The sequence below is a fragment of the Vicugna pacos genome, chromosome 35 (assembly GCF_048564905.1).
Source record: "Vicugna pacos chromosome 35, VicPac4, whole genome shotgun sequence".
Classification (NCBI taxonomy): Eukaryota; Metazoa; Chordata; class Mammalia; order Artiodactyla; family Camelidae; genus Vicugna; species Vicugna pacos.
The window spans coordinates 19,371,187-19,397,817 of NC_133021.1; the positions used below are offsets into that span (position 1 = coordinate 19,371,187).

At 38.0% G+C, this 26,631-nt stretch overlaps 1 protein-coding gene and 1 pseudogene across 2 annotated transcripts in view; one reads left to right on the top strand and one right to left on the bottom strand.

The window, feature by feature from the left end:
- ITGA8 (integrin subunit alpha 8) overlaps positions 1-26,631 on the bottom strand; it is a 173,623-nt gene that overhangs the window by 22,458 nt on the left and 124,534 nt on the right. Inside the window, exons 23-26 of one of the 2 annotated variants that reach the window (XM_072954988.1) lie at positions 24,428-24,508; positions 14,043-14,148; positions 11,675-11,833; positions 1,239-1,367 (exon numbers count right to left, since the gene is read on the bottom strand). In XM_072954988.1, coding sequence (XP_072811089.1) covers positions 1,239-1,367; positions 11,675-11,833; positions 14,043-14,148; positions 24,428-24,508 — 475 coding nt within the window. Of the gene's footprint in view, positions 1-1,238; positions 1,368-5,358; positions 6,114-11,674; positions 11,834-14,042; positions 14,149-24,427; positions 24,509-26,631 lie in introns of those variants that run through there. The other variant, XM_072954989.1, reaches the window with a different exon arrangement.
- On the top strand, positions 15,592-16,246 carry LOC102541312 (guanine nucleotide-binding protein G(I)/G(S)/G(T) subunit beta-1 pseudogene; annotated as a pseudogene).

The window sequence follows — 26,631 nt, forward strand, 5'->3', positions numbered from 1 at the left end:
ATCACAGTTCTCTGTTCTGTCATTCTTCCTGGAAGCTTTTTTAAAAAGGTAACATTAATTTTATTAATTGACTCTAAACTGAAGAGCATATAGATTCCCTAATCTTATGTTCTGAAAAACATTACAGTGCCATAAAAATTTACAGGGACTTGAGCCATAGCCTGCCAACTGCCATAGCTTCTTGCCATGTAATTGAAGTTATGTCTATTATAATAAATGTTCTCTCTTGATTTAAGTTATAACTGATTATGTTAGACTTGCCCCTTGTACTTTTGTGTCCATTTCCATGTTTGAAAATTTTTGTATGGTCAAGATGAGCATGTGCAAGGCATACATAATACATTAATTAATCGTTAATGTATTTCAGTGGGATTTGGGAGAAAATTAGGCAAATGCGTGTTCAATCTCTCACCCTGGCTTGAAAAATTGTTTTATACTGCTCTTTTTCTACACATTTGGTTACTTTTTGTTCTGCCCATCCCCATGTGTCTCTACTTGTGAAGTGTTGGGAGATTATATAGGTTTTATTATTATTTGTTGCAGTGATCAAAGAGTCTTGGGGCAGTGCCCTCATGATCTGTCAGGCCTGGCATACATTTTTCAAAGGGACATCCATTTAAAAAACTTACCACTTTTCATGCATACAGCCAGTGGCATTAACATTCACACCAGAATGAGTGGGAAAACTGAATTGAAAATGCTTACTTAGGAATGCTGTCCACAGTTTTACAAGGAGCTGACCAAGCTCAGACTAGATCCACCACAAATCCCAATGCTAAGACTCTGCAAGGGTTTTGGCCAAGGAACTTTGAAAACATTCTCGACTCTTCCGGTGGAGCTGAGGACTGTGAGATGCAGGCATGGGGTGCAACTTCCCAAGGACCCACTGCATGGACAGTGTTTCTCCAGGCTCACTTCAAATTCTCACCAGCTGCCAGACTGACAATTGAATTTTTGCCTTCTTGAAATGCATGAAAGATCACGTTTTTTGTTTTCATCATTATTTCTCTAAATGTGGCCCACATGGCAGGTTTAGAAAAGTGAAAAGATTATATTGCAAATACTCCCAAGTCCCTCCAGAAAAGTCACTTTCATGTCTACAACATGTACTGTTGAAACACTGGGCATCTCTGGGCCTTGGAGAGACTGAAAAACACTTGTAGTTTAAACTGCCTGTATTGGGGAATTCTGTCAAATTCACCTTTCCTCTCAGATCTCTGCACACTGAGATGACTCACCAGTATCTTTGCAGGGCTCTGTCTGTGAGGCTCCAGCACAGCTACATCTCTCTTCCTGACAAGATGAGGGATGGTGGAGTTCCGCAGGAAGGCACTCAGCTCCGGGGTGTCCTCCCAGGGGGCAGTGGGCTGCAGACAGCAAAGCCAGAGAAGTCACATCAGGTGCTTTAATGCTCATTCCCTTGTCCTTAGCCTTGAACAGTAGGCAACTTCTTTTTTCTTGATGGATGATGCACCTGAAAATCCAGACGTGTTCTGATGGACCAGCAGGAACTCCAACAGCAAGATGAACAACACTGGCAAGAAACAAGCCTTTCCATTCTCCAGTTCTAGAGGTTTCTGAAGCAAGGGGAAGGCACTCCTGGAAAGATGATCTCTTAAAGGGTAAGATCTGAAGCAGAAGGGATTTCCCTTTAAGGACAGAGAAGGTAGAAATGACTTTTCAAGCATGAGCCATCATTTTCTCATGACTATCTCTCACTGTGTATCAGGGAACTGATAAAAACACTTTGGGTGATCAGATAGATCCTGAGGTGGCAGGAAAGTGAGGCACTGACTGTAACAAAATAGGCAGATGTCTATTGGCAGAGGCCAAGGACTGGACCTCAGCATGTCTGCATCCCATGCTCCTGTGGTTGTAAGACGTGCCCCTCAGTGGAGAACCGTGTTCTAATGAAAATGATTCTTCCTTGGCATGCCATGTGAATGTTGTGTCGTAGTGGAACTTGCTTTCAGCCCTGAGTTTGTCTGCAAGTGTTCTAGAACTTATGATGTTATCTCAGGCTCTATGCTGAGTATATCTCCGATTACTGAATAAATATTTTGGGAGTGCCAATAAATCACACATAATATCCCATTAAAATTCTTTTAGACTGACTGAATATAAAACCATTATTTTCTGCTCCCCACTCCCCATGCCACCCCCTTCCCACCCCTGCCAGGACATCTTTTACACAATCTCTTTTTGTATTCACAAGAGCCATCCTAGTAAGCTCATCTCAGTGGAATAAAAAAAGGTATTTCTACATTGCAGACATAAGATGCACCACAGCAGATGAAATGATAGCACTCGGTACATTCTGAGAACCTAGAAAAATCCGCTGGATAAACAGAAAGACAGAGTCCAGGCTTCTTAGGATGACACGTGCAGTCTTCTGTGTCCTGACCTCTGCCTGCTGCTCCAGCCTCCTTTCTCAACCAGAGCCCCCAGCATCCTGCTCTCCCGCAAGCAGAACCACATTCCACTCCTGCCCTGCACCAATGCCTTGTACATCTCTGAGGCCTGTTTGATGTTCCAGATGATGGCTCTGTTCTCCATCAGCACTGATTATGCTGTACAGTCATTGCCTGCTGACTGGTCTGAGTTGCCCAATGAGAAAATGTCATATGAGAAGCAAGAGTCACATACAACATTCCAGCAAATGTCAGAAAAAAGAGGACGAAGATCCTCCAGGAAAAGTCAGACAGGGGGGAATCAGATGGAGGAGACAACCCAGGAGAGCATGATTCTGTTGAAGCCTAAGGAAAAGAAAGTTGCAAAAATACATGGCTAATAGGCTGAGGATTCTTTGCTACTCCTCCTACTGAGAGGTGAGGTCTCATGTTCCCCTTAAGCCTAGGCTAGACTCAGAATCTTGATTGACCAAAAGGGAGAAGAAAAATAAAAAAGAAGCAAGAAAAAAATGTTAAATCCCAAGGAAAAATAAAGAAAAATGAGGACTAAAAGGATTCATTGAACTTGTCACTTAAGAAATGATGGACATGTGATCCAGCAACTCTACTTCTGGATGGTTACTTGAAAAAAATAAGAACAGCAACTCGAAAAGCTACCTGCACCCCCATGTTCACTGCAGCATAGTTACCATAGCCAAACAAACACAGAAACAACCCAAGAGGTCACCAACGGATGGATGGACAAAGAAATTGCGGTATACATATACAATGATGTACAATGGAGTATTACTCAGCCATGAAAAAGAAAGAAATCTTACCATTTGTGACAACATGAATGGACCTTGAGTGCACTATGCTAAGTGAAATAAGTCAGAGAAAGACTTTATGATCTTACTTACATGTGGGGTCTAAAAAAATAAAAGCCCAAACCAAAAAAACCATGAACCAAACTTATCTATACAGAGAACAGATTGGTGGTTGCCAAAGGTGGGGAGATGGGTGAAATGGGTGAAAGGGATCAAAAGGTAAAAATTTCAGTTATAAGATAAATAAGTCCTGAGGATGTAATGTACAATATGGTGATGAAAGTTAATAATACTGTGTTGTATATTTGAAAGTTGCTAAGAGAATAGATCTTAACTCATCACTAGGGGAAAAAATATTTGTAACTATGTGAGATGATGGGTGTTAACTAGACTTACTGTAATCATTTCTCAGTATATACAAATATCAAATCATTATGCTGTACACCTAAAACCAATGAAATGTTGTATGTTAATTATATCTCAATTAAAAAAAAAAAAGAAAAAGAAATTATGGTTGCCTTTTCCTGAGCAAGGGATTGGTATATGTGGGAACGGAACCACAGAAGCTTAAGAATGAATGGGTTTAGAGAAGTGGATAATTATTAGAAGTATGAAATTAAATCTCAATCCTATTTTCATATTAACTATTCCTGATGGCTAAGAGATGAGATGCAGCCTTGTCCTTCACATAGGAAAGTACCAAATCAAAACAAAATAAAACATAAATATTCTTAGCAGCTATTCATAATGGAGACAAGAGACAGTAACATAAAACTTTATGGTCATATAGAGGTTACTGGTTAAATGAATTATGCCATTTATATAGAAGACTACTGGACAGTTTTTTTAAATGATTATGTACAGCTATTGAGTAATTTAGAAAGATACAAGATCTTAGTAAGGGGAAAAGGCAAGATACAAATTGCATATATAATAAAAATTTTTAATGGATGTTTACTTACATTATATATCAGAAATAGGACTATTTAGAATAGTCATCTAACTGTTACCAGTGGTGGAGTTTTGATGATGTTAAGGAAGTTTTGCTAGTTATGTTTTAGATATGATAATGATATTATAGATTGAAGATAAAGGAAGCAGGGGGAATGCCTGATGCAGAAAAGTTAAACTTGGAAATGGAAGAATGCTCTTTCTTCTGAAAGTGTTGGAGAGCAGCTGAGGGTGAGGGAGAGATGACTGGAGTGGGTGGGAGTGGGGTGGGGAGGGATTTGGAATGGGAAATGGGTCATTTGAAGATTGTTTTGCTTTAAGCTCACCTGTTTAGTAGCAGTGATGCTAGAGAGACTGCATAGGAGGCACAGGGAGGGTAGTGAAGGTCTGGAGATGCCAATGAGGAGAACAGGAGGGAAGAGTCATCAGATAGCAGAGAGAACCCTGCAGATCCTGGCTACCCAGTGAGCACGTCCTATCATCAGTCTGTAATGGTGCCCCCAGGCTGAGTGGTAGAGAAGCCAAAATACCGGACTGTGCACGATCAGGATTGTCAGGGCAGAGACTTGCAAAGGATAGTGGGCAAGGGGGGTTAAGTAAGGGAGCTTGTAAAAGAATGTTCTGACAACTCATCATGGATTCCAGGCTGGAAAGAAAGCATGACCAAAGGCAGTCTTTAGAGTGGGGTGGGTTAACTGATTGAGAGAAAGTTTTCCTATCCAGGAAGAAAAGGTCCAGTGGAGGGAGGAAGTAAGAAAAATACAAAAATGAGAGACTGAATTGGGAGTCTCAAACACTGAACTGAAAATTTCAGAGGTAAGGGAGCTACAGGTGATGTTTAAAGTACTGGGGTGATGAGTGTATGGGAGTGAGGTGAGGGTCAGCCCTTGGACTTTGCAACATTCCAGGACAATGCTGGATAGGCCACGAGTTAGCTCAAGGACACTGAGTGATGGAGGATCTGACAGAAAAGCCTTTATAGCAAAAATTAAAACTTGAACTTAGAAAATTCAGAATCGTAGAATTAAAATTTAAGATTTCCTTGTACGTTTCTGTCACATGCTCTGTGTACATGTGTTTGTCTTTCTGTAGTTTTTCTTTTGAGATTTATCACGTGCAATTTCTTCTTTTTTTTTTATAGGTCACTGGGAGATACGTTCTTTGTAGGTAACCAAACTATAGAGCCAAGGTGCTAGAAAGAACTAAGGAATCTTTCTTTATTCTGAAGTCGTTGTCCTCTAATAGTAGTAGTGGTTAGTAACAGCAGTAGTAGTTGTAGCAGTGGTAGAAGTAATAGCAGCAGTAAAATGATAGCCCAAAGAGAAGAAAAGTTTTCAACTTCCCGTGTGGTTACATCGGATGCAGCTTGTATACAAAATTATTACACATACTACTGTGGTGGTCACTGGTTTGCGATTACTCACAAATATTTCTAAGTGGTCTCAGTAAAACACAGGTCTTGGTCTGAGCTAGAGAATGAATGAATGAATGAAGCAGGAGGCGATAAAACAAGTTTCTTTCTTTTCGTGACCTTGTTTCACAAATAGAGGAACGTCACTCAAACACCATCCTGTGAGGGTCTTCGCAAGGCTCACAAATGGCTTTCCAGAAATTATTTCAAAATACAAAACAACAAAACAAAAAGCAAAAATACCAACCAACCCCCAAAACAGAAAACAAGGTAGAAGTTATCCAAGAAAGGTAAACAACAGTTACAGGCTATTTTCCAGATGAACTTTTGCAGCCTGTTTCACAATGGCTCATGAATCCACAGGTCATGTTTTCCCTTAATCTGAAATCCTTAGGGTGAGGGAGGCTGGCCTCTTAGCGCTCATTATTAGGCAGACTTTCAGTTCAGTGGATAATTTGCTAAGTGCTACGAGAAAGAAGTTGGTTGTAAACATCAATGTATCTTCTTCAGAACAAATACAAAAGTTTCTTCTTTCTGCAATAGGGAAAGGATTATTAGTAAATAGGGCTTCTTCCCCAGCTGCTAGTCAGATTCTGATTCTGACAGTTTTCTATTTTCATAAATCTTCACCAAACTCTTCACCCTAGTATAGGCTTAAATTTATGGATTAAAGGGATGGTGTGTGGCTGGAATGTGCAATGGAGTTGGAAATGCAGCTTTGGAAGAAAAGAGCTGGGTGAAATTAGAGTCAGAGCTCTGTGAATCCAAACAAATGCAACACATAGTATCTTTTTAAACTTGTTTGCAATTTGAGTTGGACTTCAGATATTTCTCCTACACAAGAGGCGGTGGCCTTCTCTCAGTGATTCTGTGTCTTGTAATTCAATTGAAACAGAGACAAGTCCAGAGAGTCAGTCCATCATGTCATTTGATTTAAGACATAAATGTTACAGGTTTGCTGGGAGGGAAAAAAGCCACACTTATTTTTGAACCTCCTGAAAAGCTCATGCAAAGCCTAACTAAAAGGATTCATTCTCTCTGTTGGTGATTCGGAAGCTTCTCTGAATTGCTGGACGTGCATTTTTACATTCTGAAATGTACACGAGAACTTGAAGACATCTTAAAGAGAAGACGATGTGAAGAGAAAGGATACTGTCGTTGGTGGCTGAGAATTGGTAGTATTATAAGTAAAAAGTGAATGAAATTCCTTTATCGGAGGGAGCCTGAAAGAGAGAGAAAGAATTTGAATTGGGCCGGGAGCTTCTGTTCTAGGAAGTAAAAGTGTCCTGCATTCTGAATTAACAAGAAGCCGTAAGGCCGTGGAGGCCATTTTGAAGGAAAAAAATTCTCTTAAGGATAAGACAAAACTATGCAAATTTGCCAAGCCACTGTCTGCGGCCCACTAATTTAAAAAAAACAATTTGCAGAGCTATACCCACTGATGACCAGTTTCTGTGTTTCTGCTTCCCATGTCTGCAGTATCTGGTTGTAATTTAGACTTCCTGTGGGAACGGTCTTGTTCAAGAGACTAGTTCTCAGCTGTAACCTCCTATTTTCCATGGCTCCAAAGACAGTTCTTGATAGCTTGTCTTTCTCTCTTTGCTATTGGTTGACCTAGTCCAGTCCCTGACAAGTCATTTTTATCTCTGGATTCTCCTTTCTTGAACTTAGCACCAGAGCACTGTACTGTGATCTTAACATAGGTTGAATTTGAACCCTTGTTTGTCTTCCCCTCCTTGGTACAGTCTTAAAATCTGTAGCCCTTTCTCCCAGCATCTCATACTTGGCTCTTCCCTGATGAAATCTTGCCAATTAAAAAAAAAATCCTTTACTATTCATGCAACTTTCATTCCTTAATAGTGTTTACTTTATCAACTTTATCTTATCTAGAGATCATAGCCTATTTGAAGGGCTTTCCAAACCCCAGGGTAGAGTTCACCAAAATAAGAAAATTAGTAGTTTGCAATCATTATTTTACTGCCTTTAGAATAATTGATAAATACTTTACCAAACTCTAAAATTTTATTCCAAGAAGGATCTGGAATGAATTAGATTTAATGGATTGGTCTGAGTGTTGCAGACAGTTGAATGTTTCAAAATGTTTTGGATGGTAGGATGTGGGGAAATGGCCCCATTAAAACCCACTGTCCCTGACCTGGACCGTGAAGTCTGGAGGCACAACCTTCATGGCCATCTACTTATGCCCTGAAATTTACAAAAGACAGAGAAATGGAGTAAAACTATCACAGGAGGAACAGAAAACCCAAGACAGCAACCTTCTCACTCGAGGGCAAAAGTGAAAGCAGGAGTGACACACTCCCGGGGCAGTGCCACGCCCTCACACTTGAGCTGGGCACCGCGAGGGGGTGGGCACCTCAGTCAGCTTTTCCTGAACCCCATCATCTACCCGGGCTTCCATCCACCCCCATCCTCGGACATTTGAACAGTGTCATGAAGCCGGCTCAGTGAATCTCCATGAAGCCTAAGATAAGGCAAGTCCTTAAAAATCTAAACCTCACAGACTTTTGAATGTGACCTCCATGCTCATCAACCCTAATTTACTTATTGATGCTTTGCTTTGGGGCAACAAATAAAGTGAATGTAAATGAGACCTTTCGCCCACTGTCTCCTTAAACAGCCACAGGTTACAGAATGAATCTGGTGGTGGCTTTCAGATGCAGTCAGTGTCTGCTCTTCAAATCTTGTGGACATTAGGGTGATGGGCGGGATAACCAAACAGTACCCATTTCTGTTAGAACTGAACCCCATCAGGCCTATTCGGGCTTTGAGGCTTATGTGAGGAGAGTCGAATTTGGAATGTATATTCAATTTATAGGCGGGTTGTATTTCAGAAGGTTTTAGGCTAGATGTTTGGCACTCAGAATACATTTCACTTTAGAAATGATGTTTTCCATGGCGGTTCAGTTCTCAGGCCAACCCACAAGAAAACCTACTTTATCCACAATATAACTTTGGTGCATAAAACTAAGTATTTGTAGTAAAAAAATTAAGCCAGGGTGGCTGCTACATGAGTAATTAAAAAAAAAATAGAAAAGTTATTGTATTAAGTACGTTATATTAAATGCTGATAGATTTAATTAGAAGGAAGCCTCGTGGAGATTCAGCAGAGTGTATCTGGGGAATTCCAAAGGTTTTAGAGTTGGTGGCACTGGTCCTTAAAGAGGGTGGCCTGGAAAACATTTCTAAGAAACTCTGATGGTTTCTGATTCATAAGCTAATTTACTTAGGAATCATGAGAGTTGGAAAGAGTCAGTGAGGGAGGAAGCTATTTTCAGTGGTAAGTGGGCAAAAATGAGAATATATATATGGGAGGGAGAAGTTGACTAAAAACTGTATATGAACATAAGAGAAAGGGATTTTGCTGAAAGGAAGTCAGTGGCTGAGGAGGAAAACATGGTGGGGAGCTTTGGAAATCCTCCAGAGGAGACTTCAGGAAGTCCAGGTGGTAGTTCCTCCTCTGACAGGTACATGGTTGGGGCATTATGGCGGCTAGTCCAGTGGGGACTGGAGCATCCTCAGAAAAGACTGATAGAAAATGTACTACACACAGATGCAGATGTTTTAAGAGGTACTCACTGCCTATCACTCTACTTATACAAAATTGTACAACCCAACAGTAAGGAATTTTATCTTAGTCCACCCCGTAGGTAAGATTTAATATTGTGATTTAATGTTGCCTATATGAATATATCTCTGCCTCCCTTTTCCTTATACCAGATCTACCCTCTTTCTGTTTCTCAGTTAAAGAACTAAGTTAAAAAATAATTAGATGGTTAAAAATAATACTATCATATTTATTAAAAAAATAACTATCCAATTTTTAAAAACATAGCAGTTAGCTTTGATGCAAGAATTTGAAATTGATACTAGATTTAAAAACCCACCCAGACTACTCTTTTGACAATAACAAGACATAATAAATAATTTGTTCTTTACTAATTTCCAATTCATATTTAAGACAGAGAATAGGCTGTTTAGCCTTTCACTATCAGAAAGAAAGAAATTGCCAAGTAAATTAATAGTGACTTTGCCAAGAAATTATTTAATATCTTAAGAGGAAAATAATTTTCAAGTACTCTCAAGTGTTTATAGTTACTGATGTAAAAACATATGCTGATTATTTATTTTAAAAATCTATTGATAAAAACCTCATTTAGACTCTGAGTCATATTTGTTAAATACAGGTAAAAGTACTTGAGATCTGAAAGTAGTAACATTCCAAAATTTTCATGAATTCAGAATTTCAGGAAGTCACGAACTGTTATAATTACTTTTGGCATGCTATTTACTTTCTGCCGTAATCAAATCTTACATTCAGTCTCTACAGATTGAGCTTTATAAAATGAGCATAACTAAGTTGCCTTTTGAAAACTACTAGCCTCAGAGAGATTTTTAATCATAAGTCTACACTTTAAGAAATTACTGGGTAGCAGGGAATGAAGATAATTGGTATATACTTTGATCCAGTTTGCACGAATCTGTCAATGTTTAAGGAAAGTTATGTGTTGGCACTGTTCCAGTCACTGTAAATGATTGTTAAATTGCAACAAAGAAAAAAAAAGCAAAAAAACTTCACAACCAATATAGTGCACATTATACAAGTTACACAATATATACAAACATATATAAATAATGTCAGATATAAACTAAGCATTACACTCAAAGAGTTAGAAACCTTCTGCATAATCATGTGCTCCAAGAATCTAAGGACTGAAATAGGGTCTATGCTAACTACAGAACAGGAGATGTCAAAGTTTTAATCACTTAGATGTTATACATTAACATTTGAAGATACCATTTTATAATAAGCTACTGTCCTGGAAGACATTAAAATTATCGCAGAGAGCAAAGAGAGAGGAAATAGGGGGGAAAAAAGAAGGATGCCAGAGAGGAAGTATTTTAAATAATTTTGTGGAATACAAGTGGCCTTATTTATTATTTTCCCATAAAGAAGGGAACTTGTTGCCCTGTAAATCCATGAATACTGGACCCTCTTTTAGTCTTTCTCTCTTTGAATAGAAGGCATATTGGGTTGAAAAATAAATTCTTTCATGACATCAGTGCCCTAGTGCCACTGCTCTAAAGCAGAGGCAGACCTGCATCCCGGATGCTCGAATTAATATTTCCCAAAGCCTGCCTGCCCTCTGCATCCTCTGTAATGGAGACACCATGTCTCTGTTGGTCCTAAAGAGTGTTCACTCTTCAATGAAGTTCTCTTTTGAAGACAACATTTAATTAACAAGAGATTTTTTTTTCATTCAAATGTGACATTTCCGAGGGCTTACACTCATTAATTTCTTTCTTCCTCAGAAGGAACCCAAAGCCAGATTTGGGTCTTTATCTGGACAAGATCAGTTCTGGGGACGTCTGAGCTCGTGGTTAGTACAAGTGTGACTCATAAACCAGCAGTTTGGTTATCAGGTGGGGGCTGGCAGAGAGGCAGAAGCTCAGAACCTGCCCTAGACCCTGCATCTTAACAAACCCCAGGTCATTCAGATATGCTTTTGAATGTGAGAAGCCCTGCTGCTCTAGGCTCTTCTATAAGCTAGGTCCCTGAAAATTCCATGCTGGGGGTTCTCAGGGCACTGAGATGGCATTTGGTAGATTATCATATTTCATCACTAGCTATTGGCAACACCTGGAAAAGCCCATTTAGGCAAAGATCCTTATGTCTTTCAGCAATATACCAAAAAGACTTCATAAATAGCATTTTGTACAAATTATCCAAAACATGGCATGGGGTCTATTAATGATTTTGGTTGGGTTGTGCTACCTACACAAACCTATATATGGTTTACATAGGTAAACCATATGCAAAAAGTAATACTGAAATAGGCTAAATGAATGACAGGTTACCATGAGCAATAAAACTGGGAGAAATTTAAGTTTTCTAGGAGGGGTATTTTAAGTTAAAGCTGGCATTTTAATTCTAAAACTAAAAGATCTGATCAATTGTCACTGAAGTAAACATAATTACTTCCCCCCAACTTTTTTTTTTTTACAAGCCACTGTTTGTATTTTTCTCCTTACCACGAAAAATTTAACAAAGCTGCTGGTTAGACAAGGCTCCTTACCTTTATATCCCGTGGGTTGATACCAGGATTTGTTTGACATCGCAGAGGTCCCAGAGTTTGAATATGAAAAATGTAAAGGAGAAATTCGTCTCGGGCAGAGAATGGCCAGCCCACCTCCAGAAGGGTATCACTGATGGTGCTTGGTCCAATATTGTGCAGCTAAAAGCAACAAATACATCATGGAATGATACAGCACGAGGCAGCAAGATGAAATTAAACTCCATATACTCTGGACCCATTCTACAAAAGCATGGATTTTTGGTTCTAAGTCATCTGGACTCTGTGAAAATAGGAAGACAGAGTCTCTGTAAGTGAGATGGCCTGGTACTTAGACAAGACTGTTCAACCTAAGGGCAGAGTTCCTTTGCAAAGATGACATTAACCATGTGTGATCATTGTGCTGTTTACCTTAAACTCATATTAATTTAATCACAATGCTAGAGATGCCATTTTAACTAGATGCTTTCTAAACCTGGTTATTACTCTTTCTTTATGTTGAAATCTGCCTCTTTTCTGACTACTGACTTGTCTATTGCAACCACAATGCAATGTACTCTCTCTCACCCTCTGGGAAAATGGTTAGCCAGCAAATACCAAAGATGGTCCCTGGCTCACCACAGTTCAAGCGCACATTTCAAAGCTGAGCTCCTTCTGTTTTCATCAGCGAATCTCAAGGAAAGAAAGGCCACTTTGCATAAAGAGATGAGCATTTTGAACACTAGAATCCTGTACTCACAGGACACAAAACAGCTTGGGAAAAACATTGTGTATTTCAATTTATTGTGGTTTTGAAAATTCATTTCAATGTTAGCCAGGACCTTGTGTTCTTTTTCTCCTCCCTCTGTAGTTCCGACAATTACAATGATCCATAAAACAATTTATAATCAGTTTTGCACATTAGGTGGCTCAGTTAATTCACATTCTCAAAGCAACGTGGCATCTGGTGATGACAGTATATTTTGAGATGTGAGATTGGCCTGTAAGAAATGTTCAGTGATTCCTTTTGGCATTATTGATTCTTCCCTCTAAAAGTTTTTGATTGGTTTTTGCTCCTATTAGAAGCAGGGCTTCCCTGAGAATGACTGAGTTTGAATGTTTTCAAACTTTAAAGTTTCCCCATTCTTAAGGACAAAATAGTGCACACAAGGTTTAATAAACTGACAGTATTTTTTTCCAGTGAGGTTCTTAAACTGAGTGACCTTGGGAACTGCTATCCTTCTGTTATCAAAAGAGCTTAAGCCAAAGCTTTGATCCAGCTTCGGACAGGGCTTCTGATCCTGGACCACAGGTTGGGTAGATAATGGGTTTTCATGTTGACACTGCACAGGAGTTGGAGCTTCTTTCCCATATATGTAAACAGCTCATCAGTTTGGAAATGGCTTTACTGTTAACCTTAGAGAGCTCTATTCATATCTCTTACAGCTTGAGATGAAAGTCACAGTCAGAATTATTATGTCAGCGGCATGCATGACATAGGAAAAGGGCAGAAGGCATTAACTAAGAAGGAACCTCAAACAGAAAATGGCTTGGAACATCATTTTCACCAAAATTCCATTCTTAATCTCTTGAAGATGAAGAGGAATAACTGTCACCACTGATAGCATTTACTTTATTTAAAAAATGAAAAGAAAAGAAAAAAGAACAATTACTAAATTAACCCTTTACTGTATCTTGGTTTCTAACTGTAAAACAAATTTAAAGATTCAGATAATGTGTCAACAAAGCTCTTCCCTAAACAATTTAAGATGGGAAAAGATCATCAGGGTTTTATTATGAGAGCTGCTGGTTTGCTTCTGAAAAATCAATGGATTACTTCAAATCTCAGAATAAGATATTCATGTCTGATTTGGGTTATCTGAACAAACAGTAAAATTATTCATATCTATCTACCACCCACCCATATATGCATTTTTTTTGTATAATAGTGAATAATCCATACAATTTTCTCTGTCTGGTACTTTCTGGTTGGTGACCTTTAGTTTAAGAGGTAGGTGGGTTTTTTTAAGTATCTGAAAATGTAGGAAGAAGGAAAATGAGTCTAGGGAGCCAGTCGATTTTAGACTTAGGCTGTCCGAACGTTAAAAGAGAGGAAATGAAGAACATTTTTAAAAGAACAGTAACAAGATAAACTGTTTCTCACTCTAGAATGGCTCTCACCACTGAAAAACAAGGGACCACGTAGTGGTTACTTAACAAGACAGCCTATCACCCCCCACCCCCACAATATGATGGTATAACAGCACAAATCTAGGCAGTATATACACAGCTCAGGTCTTAGATTGGCATCTTTTAAAATGCTATGAAGAGCTTATTAGTAAAGAGCATAAGAATAAAGCTTGAACACAACTTCAACAGAGACAACAGCTACCTCATAAATATGTTCCACCAGTGGTCCGACGCCCTCCTCTTTCCGGGGCTCCTCTTCTGGCTCCCAGTTATGAATGGGCAGAACAATCTGGGGAGGGTGGGATACTCTGAAACATGGAATGTTATGTCAGTTTCCGGTGTCGGCACGTGTGAAAAATGCTTCGCTAGTATGGGGTACATTAACAGCAGCAGGAAAGAGTGACTGTCCATTTATTTGAATAAATATTGCCTACAAGTAAAGAAAGTATTGAAAAAGTTTTGTTCAAGACAATCACAAAAGGAATAGGTAGGGGTCTAAAACATCTCAGTTATTGGTCTCCAGCTCAGGGGTTGACTATTTTATAGCATCTCCTCTCTAGGTCACTAGGGGCAGAGCAGAGAGCATTCCTGAGCTGAAATGGATAGTTTCACCTGTACATGTATAAGTAGAGACATCTATCTATAGATCCTGTGTTAGTGTGTGTGTGTGTGTGTGTGTGTGTGTGTGTGTGTGTGTGTGTGTGTTGTGTGTAGGATGTATAATCTGTGCTTTAAGCCATATCAAGAAACAGGCCATTTTTGTGGATAAAAATCTAGAATTCTGTAACAAAATACAGTTTCTAGTTAAATATTTCAGAGTAGAAAAGTGGTCACTTGTATATTTCTCCTTCTTAGGCTTCTTTGACTTTCTATTAACAGAGCCATACCTCTCACAGGGCCAGGATCTAATCGAGCTCTAGAGTTATGCTATAGTAGCCAAAGCACGAGAGAGAGGAGAAAGACAGAGAATGAGAGAATGGTGGAATCATGTAAATAGGATATTAACTTGATGTATAGATAGTTTTGCCTGTAATTTATATCTAGAAATGGAGAAGTTGATGAATGAAATACAGTATGTGGCATTATTTCATATTAAAAGCTGATTGCAAATCAAATCATTATTTTAATATAATCTTTAAAAGGATAATTCCCCCCAAATAATGCTTTCTTAAAGTTTTTAGGTAAAAGGTAGCTTTGAAAGAATTTGCAGACCTTCAGATACCATCAGTAGAAAACATCTCTTTTGGTGATCAGAAAGTCTTAAATGCCCTTTTGAGAGTACCTATAATTAGCACAGCCTTTTGCAACTTCATATGTTACCTTTCTTCTCCCTCTGGGTAATCTCTTTCAAAAGCAGAAAGCAAAGTGTATTAGGTTAAATTCTGACCCTAGGGCAAATAATTTAATTTCAGTGTGCCTCTATTTCTTCATCTGGAAAATTATGATAAAACTCTGTGTCACACACCACAAATGATTGGAAAACATCTTAAATGCTTTTGGTCAAAGATAATTTGGCTGTGTTGTCTTCTAGGGGTGAGTGGAAGAAGTACATTTTTTAAACTGACAACACACAGAAATGTTACTAAATTGTAAAGCCCTTTGCATCCATCCGTAATAAACAACAATAAAAAGTGTAGGGCACAGCCTTCTGGGATGATACTTAAACATTCTCTGCTTGTAGATCAGTTTGTTATTATGCCACATCCCCCCTTCTGACTTGATTTGATTAAAATCGAGTGTGATTTTAAAATCACACTGGGGACGTTATGAGCCCTTCTCTTGTTCCGGACAGCAGACTCTGTCTCTGATGCATGCGACGCTTCAGCCAAACTCTGGGACGTGCAAGAATGGATGTGCCGGCAAACCTTCACCGGCCACGAGTCCGACATCAACGCCTTTGCCACTGGCTCGGATGCTGCCACCTGCAGGCTGTCCGACCTGCGTGCGGACCAGGAGCTGATGACCTACTCGCACAACATCATCTGCGGGATAATGTCCGTCTCCTTCTCTAAGAGCGGCTGCCTCCTGCTCGCCGGGTCCGATGACTTCAACTGCAACGTCTGGGATGCGCTTAAAGCCGACCGGGCAGGTGTCTTGGCGGGACGTGACAACCGCATCAGCTGCCTGGGAGTGGACGACGACGGGATGGCCGTGGCAGCGGGGTCCTGGGACAGCTTCCTCAAGATCTGGAAGTGACGCCCCTGCCAGCAGCAGGAGGACGCCACGGTGACTGGAAGAGCATTCCAACCTGGAGCATCCAATGATGGCGTTTCAACCCCTACTAACGTGGACGCCCTGCACCGCCCTCAGAACTTCAAGATCTCTCCCCTTCACTTATTGCTGAAACCAAGAGCACAATTCCCATTAAGAGAAGAAGTCTGTGCTGTAAACTAAACAAGTCGTGCATTCCCGCCGGGACCACTGTCTCTGTTTTTTCCTTTTTGTCTTGAATGAATTTAAAACGAAATACTATAATAAAAAATGTTAATCAGAAAAAAAAAAAAGAAATACACAGTCTATCATGGGGCATGGGGAAAATTCAAAAAGGATGGCCCACAAAAATCCACTCTCTACCCTCTAAGACCTTTTCAAATCTGGGGAAACCATGACAAAGAATGGCTCTCTGAAAATCCCCAACTAAATAAGTGAAACATTGTTTGTTGTTTTCAGAGTCTTTTTTTTTTTTCAGTTATAAGGTAGCAAGTGAGGAAGAAAAAAGAATGTAAACAACAGTGAGCCTAGAAAGTACAGCCAGTGCAGAAATCTAACAACTTTTACTGGATAGTCCCCACATTAAGTGATATTCCACTGAGACTGGCAAATAATAAGACTTGGGTACTCAGTGGTAACACTGGGCATTAGAAAGGGATTTAAGGGGAAGCAAGAAATTCGGTTTTTGGTAAGTTAAAGTCTATATGCGATCAGGGAGTTCAAATCTGGTGATTTGGTAGTATGGTGTAAGTTTTATTTTCATAATCCTGTTCACAAACCCTGTTAGTCCCAAATAGCAAAGTCTATCATTTATGGTATGGAAGAACAATGTGTAGGTTGGCTCTCCCTGCTGTAGGCAGTGTCTGTGTAGACCACCGTTATCCCTGATTGCAGTCTCTCAACATAAATCCACTCAATCCTGATTATTTTATCAAGGACAAAATTTTATTTTCTATTTTTTAAAGAATTTTTTGGACATTAAAAAAATGAAGTATAGGCAGTTTGTAAACTGTGTTAGTTTCTGATATACAGCAAAGTGATTCAGTTATACATATATGTGTGTGTATGTGTATATATACATTATTTTTCATATTCTTTTCCATTATAGTTTACAAAAGATACGGAATATAGTTCCTTGCATTATGCAGTAGGATCTTATTTTTTATCAAAGACACAATTTTATTGCTCTTAATTAGCTCAATACTTCATGTGCTGTCTCTTACAGAGAAATTTATTTCTCTGTAGACATATGCTAAATTAATCCTATGTACCAAGAAATGACATGTAAATCTGCTTAAAGACAGTGTTGACATGATCTGGCTTTGAAACAAATGAAACAATTCTTGGCACCTTTTCCCCCCCATTTGAAGAAATAAATTCATTTTAATTTGTTCTTAAAATTATAAAAACAGTAAAATTTTTAAACAAAAGAATTGTTGGATAAAATATATTGGAATAAACACCACTGGCCAAAAAAAAAAAAATTAGAATTTTCTGAAAAGTGAATGTGGAGGATTTTCAACATAGTAGCTGTTTGTCCCTTGAAAAATTAAGTATTGGAATAAATATTTTTTGCTGATTATTTGGAGGATAGAGCTTTACTTTGCAAAATGGTTAAAAAGAATATTAATAGTATCTTAGAGAATAAACTGTGGTCACTTGTTGGATATTAACTTAGCAAGTTTGATCACTGGAAAAACAAATAGGAAATTTCCTTCTGTTTTACTTGGAAACATTGGTGTCATAAGTAATGGCAGAAATATATTTTAAAATATACATCTCTTAAAATGGATATGTGAGAATAAATATAGTTAAATTAAGCACTTAGCTGACTTGGACTAAGATTTATTTTGGAATTAAGAAACAGTTTCAATTTATGTTTGGTTAGCAAAACAAAGATAAGCTAAGCTGAAAGAAAAAGACAAAATATCATATTCACTACTTGTAAATTTCAAAAGATATAAAAATAAGATAGTAAAAAATGGTTGTTTTCTTCTCTGACTTTTTAATATAGTGTTCTCAAGAGAGGAACAGAGGAATTAAATTAGAAATGCACAAAAATGAAACATCTAGATTAGCTCCAAATATCTCTAAATCAAACAAGTCACTTCCCATGAGTCAACTCATGAACTAAAGAAGAAATTACTAAAGGAAACTGGGAAACATTTTGAGCTGAGTTATAATGAAAACCCAACATAGCAATGTTTTTGTATGCTGCTAAAATAGTGTAAGAGAGACATTCAGATCACGAAATGCTTATGCAAGAAAAGGAGAAAGTCTCCATTTCTACATAGATGAACCAGAAAAAGAAGAGAAAATCCAACCCAAAATGAGAAGAAGGAAATAAATAATAATGACAAAAGCAGAAAGCAATGGAATAGAAAGCGAAAACAGAAGCAAAACAAACAAAAAGAAAAAAAAAAGAAAGAAAAATCAATGAAACAAATGACTGGTTCTTAAAAAAAAAATCACTAAACTCTAGCCAGACTGATCAGAGAAAAATAAAAGGGAATTGTAGACACAAACTGCCATATCAGAAATGATGAGGGGACATCACTAGAGGTCCTACAGACCTGAAAAGAAAAATCAGAGAAAATTTTGCCAAAACATGAAGCAACATAGATAGAAAACAAATTACTTGAAAGATAGATTACCAAAGCCCTTTTAAGTAGAAATAGGTAATATGATAGCCTTGTATTTAAGAATGAAATGGAATTGTTAAAAAAAACCTTCCTACAAAAACAAGAAGAAAAGAAAAAAAAAAAACCCACAAAAGCAAAAAACCCAAAAACTCCAGGCTCAGATAACTTCACTGGTGAATTTTACCATATATTTAAGGAAGAAATAATACCAATTATGCACAAACTCTTCCAGAAAATAAAGCAGATGGATGAATACTTTCATTTTATTTTATGGAGCTAGCATCCCCCCACAACAAAATCAGAAGAAAAAAAATGTAAGAAAAGAAAACTACAGATCAGTATTTCTTATGAACACATATGCAAAAGTTACTAACAAAATTTTAGCAAGTTGAATCCCATAATATATAAAAAGGATAATCATCATGGCTAAGTGTGTTTCTTGCCCAGAATGCAATTTTACTTTAAAATTTGAAGACAAAAATCAATCAGGTCACCAATTTAATGGGCAAAAAAGGGAAAACATTTAATTATCTTCAGAGACACAGAAAACACTTTTAACAAAACTGAATATTTATGTCAGAAACTTAAGAAAACGAGGGGAAAAGGGGACATCCTCAACTGAATAAAGGTATCTATAAAACCCTCCGTGGCCAACATCAGACTTAATGGTAAAAAACTGAATGTTTTCTCCTTAAGATCAAGCCCGGGTCTAAGAACAAGGCAAGAATGTCTACATTTGCCACTTCTATTCAGTCTTGCACTGGCAGCTGTAGTCTATGCAGTAACAGAAGAAAAAGAAAGGAAAGGCATAACTACATAGTAAACAATGTAACTTTGCCCCCAAAGAGGACTGGCCTTTGTCTTCAGCTTCTGAGAGGTAACCTCTAAGCTCTCAAAATTTCATGCTCCACAGGAAAGAGTATCTTTGTTTTCCTGGGGTGGGTGGTGTAAAGCTTAGGTCACACTGGATATTCTAACAATATAAGTAGGGTGGGAGTTGCTCACACCAGAAAGACCAACAGTGTGATTCAGGATGGGATGTTTGGTCACATCATCTCAGTCAGCCTGGAGACTAAGCTCGATTAAGTAGTCATTCAGTCAATCAGGCCTTATGGAGCCTACCCCTCCTCAAAAAAATAAATAAATAAATAAAAATAAAAATTGAACAAGGAGTGAGTTTCTCTGGGAACAGCAAACTATTACACATCAATATCAAGAAAGTAACCTATCCTGAACCTACAAAAGAAAACAATGAAAGACCTGTGTTTGATACTTTCCCAGACTCCAATTTATGCATTTCTGCCCTGATTGATTTTAATCTGTATCTTCTTCCTGTAATAAATTGTACCCATGGGTATAATAGCTTTCAGAGTTTGATGCGTCTTTCTATATGAATTATTGAACCTGAGGGTGGATTTGGGAACTGCCCCAGTCTGTAGTTGGTGTCAGAAGCAAGGGTGATCTCTTGTAGGGACTGTTTCCTCTAATTTCATAGTTGGTTAAACTTTTGAACGTACAGATTAGAAAGGAATAAACACAACTGTCTTTACTCACAGATAACATGATCATTTGTTAGAAAATTCTGCTACTAAATTTGTAAGTGAGTTTACCAAGTTCTCAGGATACACTACTGCATGTCAAGATTTGTGGTATATATATATACATGTAGCTCAGTGGAATAGAGAAAGAGGTACAGAAATAGACCCTCACAGATTGACAATTGATTTTTCAACAAAGGTGCTAAGTAATTCAATGTGGAAAGGATCGTTTTTTGAACAAAGGCACAGCAACAACTAGATATTCATATACAAAAAGTTAACATTGGCCTTTACCTTATACCAAATACAAAAATTAACTTAAAATAATTATAGACCAAAATATAAAACTATAAAACTTGTAGAATAAAACATAGAAGAAAATCTTGTGGCTCTGGATCAAGTGAAGATAGTTTTTAGACAGGACACAAAGACCACAATCTATAAAATAAAAGTTGGATTTCATCAAAATTAAAAACTTTTTGCTCTTTGAACATCACTTGTTTAAAAAAAAAAAGGCCAACCATAAACTGGGAGAAAATATTTGCAGAACACTTATCTAATAAATGATTTTCTATCCAGAATGTGTAAGGAACTTTTACACCTTGATAATAGGACAGACAACTCAATAAGTGGGCAAAATTTTTAAGACACACTTTATCAAAAAAGGGATACTGATGGCAAATAAGCAGAGAAGAGATGTTCAATATCACTAGTCATGAGAAAATGCTAATTAAAAGCTCAGTGAGATGCTTCTCACTGACACACTTACCAGAATGCCTAAAAACAAACAAATAAATCTCCAGCACATGCTGGCAAGCATGCAGCACAGCTGGGAGTCTCACGCTTTTGCTGGTGGGAATGCAAAATGGAAATGGTACAGCCACTTGGAAAAACAGTGCAGCAGTTTCTTATAAAGCTAAACATGCACTGGCCATACAACTCAGTAACTCCATTTGTGAAAACCAATGTCCTAACAAAGATCTGTATGTGAATGCCTATAACAGACTTATTATTAATGGCCCCAAACTGGAAAACAACCCAAGTTCACCAAGTCATGAGTGGATTAACAATTCATGGGGTACCCATACAGCAGAATACTTCTTAGCAAATTAAAAAAAAAATCCAGATACATGTAAGAACCTGGATTTTTCAAAAGCATTATGCTAAGTGAAAGAAGCCAGACTCAAAAGGTTACATTCTGTTTGAGTATATTTATGGTTTTCTGGAAATAGAGTGACAGAAAAGAGATCAAGGTTGCCAGAGCCTGGGAGAGGGGGCAGGATGGATGAAAAAGCACATGAAGAAACTATTTGGGATGAAGGAACTGTTTTATATTGAATGTTCTTGTGGTGTCATAACTCTTCAAGCTGGACACCTAAAAAAGGGTGAGTTTTCCTTTATATAATTTATACTTCAATAAACATGACTTTAAAAAAAAACCCAAACCCCATAGACTATGAGGAGATTTTTGCAATATGTGTAACTGATAAAGGATTAGTGTCTGAACTCTAGAATATGAAAGAATTCTTATGAACTAACAAGAAAAAGCCATCTCTTAGTAGAAATACATACCAAAGAATGAGCAGAAATTTCCCTGAATAGGAATAATTTTAAAAAAATTTAAGAAGACATAAAAAAGCTGCTTAATTGCATTTAGGAATCAAGGAATAGCCAATTAAACTTTCAGATGCTATCTCTTATCCAGCAGATTGGCTCAAAATTAAAAACTAGACCATTTTGAAAGTTTGTTAATAATGTGGAGCAATGGAGACTTTCATCCACTTCTTGTGGGGCTGGAATTTGGTATAAGTATTTTGAAAAAGTTTGGTAATATTTAGTGAAGTTAAATAATGTATATGCTCTCATCTTAAAATCCCACCTCTAAGTGTATACCCTTCAGGCCTTCTGCCACACGTGTACCAGGAGATATGTGTAAGAAAGTTTATAAAAAATAATTTTCATCAAGAGTGGAATGGATAAGACTTATATAGATAAAATATACAGATGGCCAACAGGCACATAAAAGATACTCAATGTCACTAATTACCAGAGAAATGCAAAACTACAATGAGGTATCACTTCACATTGGTTAGAATGGCCATCATTAAAAAGTCCAAAAATGATAGAGAGGGTGTGGAGAAAGAGGGTCCCCTCCTACACTGTTGGTGGGAATATAAATTGGTGCACCCACTGTGGAGAACAGTTTGGAGGTTCCTTAAAAAACTAAACTAAAAATAGAGTTAACATACGATCCAGCAATCATACTCCTGGGCATATATCTGGAGGAATCTCCAGTTCAAAAAGATACATGCACCCCAGTGTTCACAGCAGCACTATTTACAATAACCAAGACATGGAAGCAGCCTAAATGTCCATCAACAGATGACTAGATAAAGAAGATATGGGGGGTTTATGTGTGTGTATATATATATGGAATATTGGAATATATAATATGGAATATTACTCAGCCATAAAAAGGAAATAATGCCATTTGTAGCAACAAGAATGGACCTAGAGATTATCACATTAAGTGACGTTAATCAGAGAAAGACAAATACCATATGATAACACTTATATGTGGAATCTAAAAAAATGGCACAAATGAACATATTTACAAAACAGGATAAGACTCATAGACATAGAAAACAAACTTATGGTTACCAAAGGGAAGGAGTGTGGAGGGATAAATTAGGAGTTTGTGATTAACATACACATACTCCTGTATATTAAACGGATAAACAATAAGGTCCTACTGTATAGAATAGGGAACTATATTCAATAGCTTGTGACAACCTATAGTAAGAGAGAATATGGAAAAGAATACATATATATGTATAACTGAATTACTATGCTGTACACCAGAAACTAATACAACATTGTAAATCAACTATACTTCAAAAAAAAAAAAACAGAGTAGAATTGATAAATAAGTTATGGTATAGCTTTGCAATGTTATATTCTTCTGCAGTTAAAATGAATGAACTATAGGCACATGGATAAAGTGAATGAAAGTCAAAAATATTCATTTAAATTAAAAAAAATTACAGAAGCATACACACAATTTGTGCAGATGAGGCTGTATCTCATAGGCTGAATTGCATGATCATTTTATAGCCATGCACCTGGAGACAAGTTCCCTCTTTACATTCTAGCTCCCCACTTCCTAGCTGTGTAGCCTTCAACTCCTTGCACCCAAATTCCCTCACGTGTACAGCAAGGATGCTAGTACACATTAAGATGTGCTAACATGCTGGGGTGGCACATGAAAGTATCAATAAATGTTAAGCATTATTATTATTCCTTAACCAACTAGGTGGAATCTCAGTGGTGCCAGGATGGCAGGCAGGACCTTCCCACTCCCCTACCTCACACTGCCATTTTGAGCCCAGCAGGGCAGCGGGAAGAGAACACATAATGACAAGGGCTCCAAGTGCAGAAATCTGCAGTTGCCATTATGGAAGAGTGTGACCCACTCAAAACCTATGGAAAAGAAAAGGGAACTGGGATTTCTGGACTATTCGGCCTAGATGACATTTGTAGCCAAGTCCTTGATTGTTCTGATGAAATGAGAATTATAAAATCAATGAAGTCCACACTTGGTGCAAAGTAAGAAGTACATGCAGTTCATTTCTGATTTATTTCCCCGCTCTAGGCACTGATTTCCCAGATGGTGTTTATTCCAGCCTTTTACTTGACCACTTTCTTCCTGTCTCTCCATTGATTGCTTATTGGCAGCTTCTTCAAAGAACAAGACAGAAGGAAAAAAGACTCAAAGTGTAGATCCCATCAACCTTCATATCTAAGAGTTAGCCATTTCTTCAACTCCAGATGTGGTATGGTGAGGCTGAATTTTCATTATGCCAAAATAATTACTGGGGAATTGAGACTTCAAGGCAATCACATGGTTGGCTGTTTTATTGGGCTCTTATAGTTTGACTACTGAACTATCAGTTTGGGGAATCACGTGATCTCTTATCCTGATGGCCTTACAGTTAAATATCATACAGGGCTTACTCTATTTTACAATGGAAAGCTAATCGTGGGTTAAAAAGAATGAAAATTTATAACCAAAGGGAGTAGTGATCTCTAATGTATTAGGATAATTTCATATAGTTTTTACTAGTATTTTATCATAACTCGTATACAGAAAGCTAACATTATAGTGTAGCTACTACAATGCCTTGTTTAGTACTTACCCTCTTATTTCTACTTGAGCTACAGCAGTGATGTTGATCTGCAGACTCACAAAATTGCTGTCTGGGTTGTCCTTGTTGGAACTAAAACAGTAACACATAATTTAAACATATTTTCTCAGACATGTTATTGTGATAGTCGATCATATAAAACCTTCTATATATATTACAGGAGCAACATGCATTACCAGCATGATCATTCAGAAAACAAAGGCATATCCAGTCTACAAAATCATAACCATTATGCATGGAAATGCTAAGATCCTCTATGATCAAAAGTAATGTAATAACTTTCCATGAGGAGACACCTTATCTGAAAACGCAACAGATTTCTAGAGAAGCCAGCATTTCTTTGTTTCAAGGGCTAAGCCCAAAAGGCAGTGAGCTGAGTTCATATTCCAGCTTCTACCTGGGACACATTCCTTAACTTCTCTGTGCATCATACTTAGTGTCCATCAAATGGGAAAGGACAGCACAGTCGACTCCTGATTTCCCATGCTAATAGAAGGAAAATGGGCATGAATGATCCAAGAGCAGCACCTCATGGAAAAAGCATTTGACTCTGGAACGCATCATACCATACATTGTTTTGGCAGCAAATTTATCTTCCTTCCTTATGGTTTATTTCTTAAGTAATATTAAAAGAACTGCACTGCATACCCTCTGGTTGACTAGGGTGAGGGGTGAAGAGTGGATGAGAAGCCTGGCCAATGACAAGAGGAAGCAAGACTCTGGGAAGTTGGGCACTTCATACAAAGGCAATTAGGAGATGACAGAGATCCCCGTAAAGTACATCGAGTCTCAAAATGGAAGATGCATGTTTAACAGCATTTCTTTGAACAGTAGCAAAATTATTTTTAAGTTTGCTGTTTCTTTCTTTCAAGCAAATATAAGTAGATATGAAATGTAACTTTTAAAAAGTGCACGCATTAAGCAACCAGTGCTGTAAGGAAAATGAAATGTGGTCTCTCTCGCAAGAGGTTGGACCAGTAGCCGGGCTTTGGATACAGCTGCCATTTGCATATTTTTGTCTTACTGGGCTGTCATTGAAGTCACCCTACTGTTCCAAAGAATCCTGCCGCTTTTAGCAAACCGAGACATGACACCACTGCTAGCAGTTCATGTTTATATTCAGGTCTCATTAAGAAGAGAAAGCCTTCTCTTTTTTCATCACTGAATCACGCAGATGCCATGGACAGGCTCTCACCCTGGGATGATCATAATGGGGTATGTATGTTCTGACTAGCTTTTGAAGCTTTCCAAATGTGGGAGCTAGAAAAGATACGATAAAAGTCTGCTTTCAAAAGAGGAAGAGACAAAATTGCTCCCACAATGCTTTTGAAAAGTTTTGTTCGATTGTATATACTGATAAGGCAACTTAAGTGGCAAACACACATAAAAGATATAAACAGACAAATGTCAGGCTCATTTCCTGTAAAGGGGTATCACCGCTAAGCTTGTGATGAGCCTAGAGGGACTTGTTCACCAAAGTTTGAACTCCAGTTTCCAGGCCACTTTATTATTATCACATCTGGGGAGGATCAGTCAACTAAAAAGGTTTGTTTTTTTTTTTAAGGAAGGATTCTGACTTACTAACCACTAAGAAGTCATTAAGAAATTCCACTTGTGGCAGACTCTGTGGTTCCAAGTGCATTACAAAGAACTCTTTAGCTTAAAATCTCATTGTTTGACATTTACCCAGACCTTGTTCTAATTTCTAGGTCACTGCTGCTTTGCAATAGAAATTAGAATTATGGAAAAAACATTCATTTAAGTTAGCCCATCATTCTGTTGCATTTGCTTCCAAGTGGTTTCAATAATACAGTTTTCATTACAACACTCTGAAAATATAAACAGACGTCGAGCATAGACATCATCTTGGGACAGGAGTCTAATAGGCTTACAGAGGTTGTATTGAAAAGTAGCAAAAGCAGTGCAGAATCAGAGGCTGGACCTGGATGGTGACCTAAAATCATCCTCTGTCACACAGGCTTGCCTTGACAGGTGGGACTGCAAGCCGTGGTATTAGCAAAATCTCCTGGTAAGGAAGGCACCAGGCTGGATATAGATGTAAGTATAGATCCTTCTACCGATCCCGCCTTTCCTGGAAGGAAACCTCCCTCACTAACACCACTGCTGCATTCAAACAAGCAATTCATCACCACCCTGGGTGCTGAGCTCTCTATACACAGGGAATGATGAATTTC